General features: G+C 45.6%; 1 protein-coding gene across 1 annotated transcript; it reads left to right on the top strand.

The window, feature by feature from the left end:
• The first annotated feature begins 818 nt into the window (after nt 1-818).
• Nucleotides 819-9,475, top strand: LOC126053622 (odorant receptor 4). Its single transcript, XM_049836184.2, has 9 exons — nt 819-1,053; nt 2,230-2,359; nt 2,426-2,630; nt 3,530-3,652; nt 5,450-5,572; nt 5,636-5,735; nt 5,805-5,909; nt 5,981-6,136; nt 7,921-9,475. The coding sequence occupies exons 1-9, from the start codon at nt 853-855 to the stop codon at nt 7,969-7,971; spliced, it is 1,194 nt and encodes a 397-aa protein (XP_049692141.2). The 5' UTR covers nt 819-852; the 3' UTR covers nt 7,972-9,475.
• The last annotated feature ends 606 nt before the right edge of the window (nt 9,476-10,081 follow it).

Here is a 10,081-nt window from a genome sequence, read left to right as displayed (position 1 = left end):
GTGACCTGATGATGGAGACCAGAGAGGGTCGAGGGAACTCGACAACTGAATATGTAAACAACCTCGTGTTTGGGCTTATATTATTTGTATTGACGAGACCTTTGCAACAGTGAAGGTTTGGAGCTGACCTGATGATGAAGACCAAAGACGGTCGAGGGAACTCAAAAACTGAAATGAAATGAATATGTAAAATACCTCGTATTTGGGATTAAATTATTTTCTATTGATGAGAACTTTCACTTATCCGGATAGTGACAGCTATTCGTATCACTGAAAAGCTGTAAATAAAAAACTTTTTTAAACTTATCTATTTTTGTAATTTTTTTTTACATAATTATAATTTTCGTCGTCTTGGCCTCACAAACTTATGTCTACTGACTTCTTGTCTTAAGACTATGTGAGTCCACCGCGTACTCATGTATCTATTTTAAATATTTATATATATATATATACACATATACATATAATTTTTATTACACAATACTTAACACTATACAAATGGACTTAGGCAACTTAGTTTGACACGATTATGGGACAGGAACGGATTGGGATTGGTCTCATTTCCCGCTAGCGACTAGGGACTTTGCGAGTGCTAGTAGGGCTAACATGACAGTGGAGTCTCGATGTTGCATGGCCGTCTTGAGGTTGTATTTAAAATAGATTAAAGCTAATCATTTATAAAATACATCATCCTCAACAAAAACAAAATCAAATTGCGTTTGAAATATGAATGCATGATCACTGGTTAATTTCTTGGATGGTAGAGCTTCACAACAAAGTTGTCTTTTAAATTGATAAAGTTAGATAGAGAGGGAAGATGTAGGCGTGTATAGCAACACATGAAGTGCAGTAATGTGTGTGCGCAGGTCGGACTCGGAGTGCGCGCGCAGCGTTGCGCCGCACGTGCGCGTGCTGCGGCGCGTGGGCTTCCTGCGCGGCGCGGCGCTGAGCTCGCGGCCGCGCGCCCAGCGACTGGTGCTGCGCGGATACCACGCGCTGGCGCTGGCCGCCACCTCCCTCTACGTGCTGCAGCAGGCAGTATACGCGTACCAGGCGAGTCTACTCTAACTACTGCTTCTTAAGGTGCGTACGGATAGCGCGTTCCTGTGTTACGCGTAGTTGGGAAACACTTTCCACGCGTACATTGGATACGCGTACAGCTCCTGTACGGACCGCCGCGAACCTGTACGCGAGGTCAATCGATCCAGAGCGCTCCGCGAGCCCCAGTCATTCGCCATGACTCCGACAAGAACATCATCATCCGCTGAGCCTTTTCCCAAACTATGTTGGGGTCGGCTTCCAGTCTAACCGGATTCAGCTGAGTACCAGTGCTTTACAAGAAGCGACTGCCTATCTGACCCCCTCAACCCAGTTACCCGGGCAACTTGATACCCCTTGGTTAGACTGGTGTCAGACTTACTGGCTTCTGACTACCCGTAACGACTGCCAAGGATGTTCAATGACAGCCGGGACCTACAGTTTAACGTGCCATCCGAAACACAGTCATTGGTGTCTAAGATATACTTAGAAAGTACATACAAACTTAGAAAAGTTGCATTGGTACTTGCCTGACCTGGAATCGAACCCGCGCCCTCATACTCGAGAGGTCGGTTCTTTGCCCACTAGGCCACCACGACTCCGACAAGAACACGCGTGTTTATTCATTTTGCCGTCCAAATATAGCGTAGCCGGCCGCGTGCGTCCTCTTTGAAGCGCGACCAAAAACCGACAGACGGTGGCTCGCGCTGCGAGTTGGCTCGCGCGGTACGCGTACCCCAACAGTGAACGCGTAGCTGCAGGTATGGACTAGGCGTTCCGGATACGCGTAAACTGAGTACGCTTACCAGGGTACGCGCAATACGTACGCACCTTTATTCAATCCATAAAAGCTTTACACAATTCTTTTTTATTCCATTTGGTTTGGTCTTACATAGAAATTAAGTACCTACTTACATAGTCATAATAAAAAATATGTTGGTATCAAGAATGGGCATTAGACTTTACAAATTGGAAATTACATATTAATTAGGATTAAAAGTACAGTTACAAAACTGATTCAAGACGTAAGGTGTAGTGGAAAGAAGAAACAAAGAGACCTAAAATTGGTTAACCAAAAAAAATATGACAAAAATGTTGTGATTGTAATCGATTAAAACCATGTTCTGGTCGTACAGCTCTCCGAGTTCGACACACTACTGTAGATGTTTCTGAGAAAGTCCCAATGTGCAGGAAAGGGGCGACATGGACAAACTGTCTCAAGTGATGTTCCTGATGCTGTGCCACGTGACGTGCGTCGTGAAGCAGATCGCGTTCCACGTGGACGCGGACCGCATCGACCGACTGATCGCGTCGCTAGACGGTGAGCGAGCGCGCGGCGCAGGGCGCGTGCGAGTGCGAGTGCGGCTACAGCGCGCGTGTGTTGCAGAGCCGCTGCTGAACCAGTGCGCGGGCGAGCGCGGCGCGCTGCTGCGAGGCACGGCGCGCGGCGCGGCGCGGCTGCTGCGCACGTACGCCGGCTGCGCGGTCGCTACTTGCGTGCTGTGGATCGTCTTCCCCGTCATCAATAGAATCCAAGGAATCTCATTCGAATTCCCATTTTGGACTGGTTTTAGTTACGACCACAACGCTGTGTAAGACCTTTAATTTGCCGAAAATAAAGTATTAATACCCCTAAAACCCAGACTGGTGCGTCTCGACTTACTGATTGTACCCACTTTCAAGTCATCTCTTATGGCGCATAATTAGTATTTAACAGTTTGGGTCTCTTTGACACCTAACTGAACTGAACTATCTTCGCGTTGTGGTTGTATATAAATCATGCCGACAAATATGTAGGTAAACACTGACATTATCAGCGGACGGACGGTCAGACAGACATGGCGAAACTATAAAGATTTCTAGTTGCCTACGGAGCCCTAAAACGTTAGAGAATCTCTGAATGTTTAAACAAATCTATGTTTGTGGAACTCGACACGGTGTAAATAACAGAGCGAAGTCGGTTAAGAATCGTCCTCACTTATAATAACAAACAAATTTTGATTTTAATATAGCAGTTTGTCGGCGGGGTTAAAAATGTTAGCCAAGCATTTCACGCACTAACCATTTAGAAACATGCGCACGGATCATCATCTCCCGAGCCTCTTCCCAACTATGTTGTGGTCGGCTTCCAGTCTCATCGGATTCAGCTGAGTACCAGTGCTTTACAAGCAGCGACTGCCTGTCTGACCTCCTCAACTCAGTTACCTGGGCAACCCGATACCCCTTGGTTAGACTGTCGTCGGACTTGCTGGCTTCTGACAACCCGTAACGACTGTCAAGGCTGTTCAATGAGAGCCGATACCTACAGTTTAACGTGCCATCCGAAACTAAGTCATTGGTGTCTAAGATATACTTAGAAAGTAAACATGCGCAAGGATATGATGGAATTATAATGGTTTCGCGTGAGTTCGATACGCACTTTGCCGATTTCTTTTGATATTAATAAAATAATCAAAAGAAGGAGTAACACCGTATGTCCCTCCGTATTCAGGTTCACCTTGGTGCTGCTCCAATCGTTCTACTGCACTAACTTGGTAGCCATCGGCAACACGTCGATGGATGCATTCATGGCCACGATTCTCGATCAATGTAAAACTCAACTGAGAATACTGCGGTATGTCGTCTTCTGTTCTCAATATGTTAGTCCTCACAAGCAGCATGATTGCATGATGCAAATCTGACCACAATTGCAGTCGACTGGCGGCTGGTCACGAATGGCGACTAACTAGTATAAAGTAATAATTCGACGAACTATAACATGAACGCCATTAATGAATAGCTCGTGAAGACGATTGTTTTGTTATTAACAAAACAATGGCTTCACTTGTTACTATGCATGTAACAAAACCTTGGAATCTTAATTTGACCCACTTTCCGGTCTTGGATTAGGATGAAATTTTGCAAACGATTTGAGTTCTGATGTCAATACATGACTAGCTAACAAACGTCATTACAAATCCAATAAGGCGGCTTCCTATGATGTGGGTATCAAATGAAAGGGTTTGCTGTCAGAAATACCAAAAAAATGGTCATGTAGCTGAAATCCAACATGGCCGCTGTCCTGAGCCGGCAGATTGAAATGCAGACCTAGGATTTATGTATCATCATCAGCCTATCGCAGTCCACTGCTGGACATAGGCCTCTCCAAGTGCACGTCACTGAGATCGATTTTCGGCTGCTCGCATCCAGCTCCTGCCAGCCACCTTGCGCAAGTCATCACTCCACCGTGCCTGAGGACGTCCTACACTACGTTTGCCGAGGCGTGGTCTCCACTCTAGAACGCGTTTGCCCCAACGGTTATCGGTTCTTCGGCTAATATGGCCAGCCCACTGCCACTTCAGCTTGCTGATTCGGTAGGCTATGTCGATGACCTTGGTTCTCTGACGGATTACCTCATTTCTGATGCGATCCCTCAGAGAAATGCCGAGCATAGCCCTTTCCATAGCCCGCTGAGCGACTTTAAACTTGTGGACCAGCCGTACCGTCAGTGTCCACGTTTCGGCTCCGTAAGTCATGACAGGTAGGACGCACTGATTGAAGACTTTTGTCTTTAGGCACTGTGTGATCGACGATGTTAGGACTCGACGCAGCTTCCCAAATGCAGCCCAACCCAACTGAATTCTCCTATTCACCTTGTCCTCAAAGTTGTTTCTACCTAACTGCAATGTCTGCCCGAGGTATACATATTTCCGAACAACTTCGAGAACAGCGCCGTGTATCGCAATCGGTTCCGGTAGAACATGTTCATTGAACATGACCTTGGTTTTGTCCAAGTTCATCCGTAGGCCGATGCGTAGAGAAGATTCAGCCAGGTCGTTCAGCATCTGTTGTAGGTCCTGCAGCGTTTCCGCCATGATGACGATATCGTCAGCAAATCGCAAGTGAGAGATGTGTTCGCCATTGATGTTGATGCCTCGTCCTTTCCAGTTCAGTTATGTATAAAACGAATAAAATAAAAATGTTTAAGGAACACGCTTTTTAAAATTTTTGAATGATTCAGACATTTAGTTTGATGGAAGATAGCGTGGAGCGTTTATGTAATCTTTACTCTTTTTAGACAAAACGCTCCACGCTTTCTTTTAGACTACATGCCAAATAATGTTGTTCATTGTTCGGTTTACTCGAAGTCCGTACGTCATTATAGGGATCTAGCAGAATACCAGCTTCAGGTGTGCTACCTGACACATACTAAGCTGGATTTCAGTAATTCGGTGCAAATAATAATAATTTCTGTTTGCATTTTATGTTTCTCTTTTTACCCACCATTTGTTTTTTTTATTTCTTATTGTGTATCTTTGTTGTCTTTCTGTTTGTGTTGAATAAAAGTTTTATCTATCTTATTTATCTAACCACGATATAGTTGGGAAAAGGCTAGGCAGATGATGACATGAACCTTAATTATTTTTTACAGAATAAATTTTGAGTCGTTGCCTGAGAGAGCTAGAGCCTTGCATGTGGAATCCGGAGAAAATTATGACACGATACTTGACAAATTATTCGTTGACTGCTTGGTGCACTACAACAAGATAACCGAGTAAGTGGCTCCCCATGCGGCCTGCAGTGTGAGGTAAGCGGTGTCTGACCGAGCCTTGTGCAGGATGTGCACGGAGCTGCACGACGTGTTCGCTGTGCCGCTGCTCGTACAGTTCGGCGTGGGGGGCTGGATTCTGTGCATGGCCGCTTACAAGATAGTCAGCGTGAGTATGTCACATTGATCGTCACACTCATCGATTGTTGCATAATTTTGTATTGGTGTGTTATTTCAGCTCGACGTGCTCAGCATCGAATTTGCGTCCATAACACTATTCATCACATGTATTCTTATAGAGCTCTTCATATTCTGCTATTACGGGAATGAAGTCACAGTGGAGGTAATTGGTAATTTTGATCGCAAATTAGTAATTAGTTGGTCAAATACGAAACAAATAAACTGTTTTGTCAGAGCGAGCGCGTGTCGCAGTCGCTGTACAGCATGGAGTGGCGACGCGCGCGGCTGACGTTCCGGCGCTCGCTGGTGCTGGTGATGGAGCGCGCCAAGCGGCCGCTGCGCCCCGCCGCCGGCCGCGTCATCCCGCTCTCGCTCGACACCTTCGTCAAGGTGCGTCTCTCTTCCACGTGTGCAGTCGCTGTACAGCATGGAGTGGCGACGCGCGCGGCTGACGTTCCGGCGCTCGCTGGTGCTGGTGATGGAGCGCGCCAAGCGGCCGCTGCGCCCCGCCGCCGGCCGCGTCATCCCGCTCTCGCTCGACACCTTCGTCAAGGTGCGTCTCTCTTCCACGTGCAGTCGCTGTACAGCATGGAGTGGCGACGCGCGCGGCTGACGTTCCGGCGCTCGCTGGTGCTGGTGATGGAGCGCGCCAAGCGGCCGCTGCGCCCGCCGCCGGCCGCGTCATCCCGCTCTCGCTCGACACCTTCGTCAAGGTGCGTCTCTCTTCCACGTGTGCAGTCGCTGTACAGCATGGAGTGGCGACGCGCGCGGCTGACGTTCCGGCGCTCGCTGGTGCTGGTGATGGAGCGCGCCAAGCGGCCGCTGCGCCCGCCGCCGGCCGCGTCATCCCGCTCTCGCTCGACACCTTCGTCAAGGTGCGTCTCTCTTCCACGTGTGCAGTCGCTGTACAGCATGGAGTGGCGACGCGCGCGGCTGACGTTCCGGCGCTCGCTGGTGCTGGTGATGGAGCGCGCCAAGCGGCCGCTGCGCCCCGCCGCCGGCCGCGTCATCCCGCTCTCGCTCGACACCTTCGTCAAGGTGCGTCTCTCTTCCACGTGTGCAGTCGCTGTACAGCATGGAGTGGCGACGCGCGCGGCTGACGTTCCGGCGCTCGCTGGTGCTGGTGATGGAGCGCGCCAAGCGGCCGCTGCGCCCCGCCGCCGGCCGCGTCATCCCGCTCTCGCTCGACACCTTCGTCAAGGTGCGTCTCTCTTCCACGTGTGCAGTCGCTGTGCAGCATGGCATCAAAAAACCTTCCCCATGAACAACTTTGCTCTCTCAAAAAATACTTAAATTTTAATATAGGATTTAATTGTGTATTCCTCCTTATACCGAGTGTGTCGTACCTACGTTATTATACTGGTTAATATATGTCGATTAGCACAAAGAAAAAATAAAATACGTAAAAATAAAAAAATTCAAAAAAAGTAAATAATATGTGCGAGTATTAGGCGTCGGGCGTAAATCCAACAAATAAATAGTAAAAACTCGTATGGTAGAAATATGGCATATTGGTTGTTGAAATGGTAATGGTTAATGGTATGAGCAAACGCGGCTTGGTTGGTGACCGATCGTTAACTAACTTTATAATAATTTTAATATTATAACTAAATATTTGGGTCAGCGTGGAACTGCTGACTGCGCGCGCGATTGACATCAATAACCTGTACTTTGTACAATAGGTATAAGAGTCAGTCATTACAAACAACGGAAATTCTCCCTTGAAAACCGACAGCTGTCAACTGGTCAAAACATTTCATACTCCTAACTTTATCTCTGCTTTACACATGATGTTGTAAATTATGAAAACGAAAAATGATTCCTGCGGCTAAACCACTGGATGGATTAGGTTATTTTTTTAACAATTCGCCATAGAATATCATAAAGTAAAAGTATAAGTGATAGGATTTAATGTCATTAGGTATGAAATACCCGATATATATCTGCCTACCCTTCTCCTAATAGATCGGATTCAACTCGACTAGTTGCCAGACTTTCTGGCTTTGAGTTTCCGTTATGACTGACGATGTTCTTAACAGCCGTGGCCCACCAACTCAACATGACATGACGGCGACGATGACGGTGCCAGCGTCAGCGTGGATACTCTGATTGAAATACAGTCACGAGTCACGAGGATATTGCAATGTGAAATACTTGTTTATTTTTGTTTTCAGATTTTGAAATCATCGTACAGTTTTTATGCAGTCCTGAGACAAACTAAGTAAACGGACGAAAAAAAGTAATCATGTAATATTATCATAAATTGCAAAAAGTAATTGTATGTTTATCTGTTACTAATCTATTAAATCATGTTTTAAAATACTTTTGCCTTTCCTTAAAAAAATACTGAAATCTTGCTTACCACTTTACGTGGACTGGCTCATGTGGCCCGGGAGCCGGGTAAGCGAGACGCTACTAACCGCACATGTTCCTCTCAGTAATGATGTAAATATGCAATATAGTGTAGGTATTTACAAAGACCAACTGAATATCAAAATGAGGGGTATCTATGTCCCTGCCGGGGCTGCGGGATTGTTCGAAAGAGTTACCGCGACCCTGGTACATAAAAGGCCTACGACGGACTACTACTTCCTCACCACTGCTAAGCCACAGCGAGAGGGGTCATTATTTGATGATTTTTGGCGTCGTTAAAAAAAGGTGTTATTAATATTTCTATCTGTTATTTTTGGCAAGGTTCTAAGTAAATTAGTCACCCATAGTTTATCAGCACACAATAAACACCTCTTCTTTCTCCTGCCCTGTTCCCAATTTTACTTGGGTTTGGTCATTCTCTTCCATTTTCCCCTGTCACTCGTCATACTGACACTCACTCCCTTCCTATTCATGTCATCTTTCAGGCAATCCAATCATCTTTTCTTAGGTCTTCCTCTTCCTCTCCATCCATCTACATTCATACTTAGCACACACTTTGTTGCATCCCTCCTCATTACATGCCCATACCTTGACAATCTTCTACTTCTCATCTTTTCTGTAACTGTCGCTACTTTCAGACTTCATCTAATGTAAGAACACAATAAACACCATACAACACAAACAACTAATACTCTGAAATAAATCAAGATCCACCACACCAAATCGCCTGTGCTACACACCATCAATATACACATTACTATACCGACGCATCCCAGTGGATGCTGTTTACACTGATTTTAACAAAGCCAAACAAAGACAAAGTCGACCACTCTCTCTTACTCGGAAAACTTTAACTCTTTAGTGTAGGAGGTTCAATGATAGCTACAGCCTTTTTTATCGTCCTACTTCTGGGCACAGGCCTCCTCTTACACAGAGAAGGATTGAGCGTTAATCACCAGGCTTGCATAGTGCGGGTTGGTGATTTCAGACTATATAGACAAGGTTTCCTAGAGATGTTTTCCTTCACCTTTTTATCAGCCATGGGCGTCTAAAGTGGTTCAAATAATATTTAGTTAATATAGCCATTCAATGGTTTCAATAAATGAGCATCTTTCTCACCCCTGTTTAGAAAGTTCCGGAGTACCGCTAGGTTCCCCCTTAGGACCTATTATACTTTTTAATATGTATTTTAAATGTCATAAGATCATGTTTCAAATTATCAAAATTTTATTTATTATTGATGATGTTAACAAAGCTGTTGCTTTACTGACGGTTTTTTTTTGTATTAATATAAATTCCTTAAACCGCCCGCGGAAAAGTGTTAAATAAATTACACTAGACACATTTCGTAGGAAATCTATACATTTCCTAAATAGTAATCGGAAATGTATGTTTAAGATATCAGGCGCAATGTTACCTGATTGAAGCGAAGCATGCAAGAAGGCATGCAGCATGGAAGCAAACATGCAACATGCGGCAAGAATGGCTTCTGTCACGGCTCCGGCGCTGCGGGGCACCGGCGGTCCCATGCGAGCTTATGGTCGCAGATGGTTTTCACGCTCACCTTAAAACGGCGACCCTTAAAACTACCTGCGCGTCAGCTCGCAGGCCGCCTCGCCCCTCCGCGCCTACGCGGTTTTGAATTGCACTCTAGGGGTAGGGCAAACAAGACTACGTGGAGTCGGTTTTGCAGCGATTCGCTTTCGTCATTACCCTTCAATTTTTAATACAACGTGTTTTCATTGAAGATTATAAATGGCAATATGCCTAATAAAATGAATCCAAATGAAATTCTACCATCTTCATAGTACGCCAATTCTGCCAGATAGATGGAACCCGACAGAAACCATTGTTCTTATACATTTCCTAATACGATATTGGAATTTTATACAATGCCTAATAGTATCAAATAATAATTATTGAAAGAATATTTCATACATTTCCTACATAGCTTCCGAATTG

This window comes from Helicoverpa armigera, chromosome 3, assembly GCF_030705265.1.
Source record: "Helicoverpa armigera isolate CAAS_96S chromosome 3, ASM3070526v1, whole genome shotgun sequence".
NCBI lineage: Eukaryota > Metazoa > Arthropoda > Insecta > Lepidoptera > Noctuidae > Helicoverpa > Helicoverpa armigera.
The sequence above is the reverse complement of the archived record's forward strand: the minus strand, read 5'-3'. Positions and strand labels throughout refer to the sequence as shown.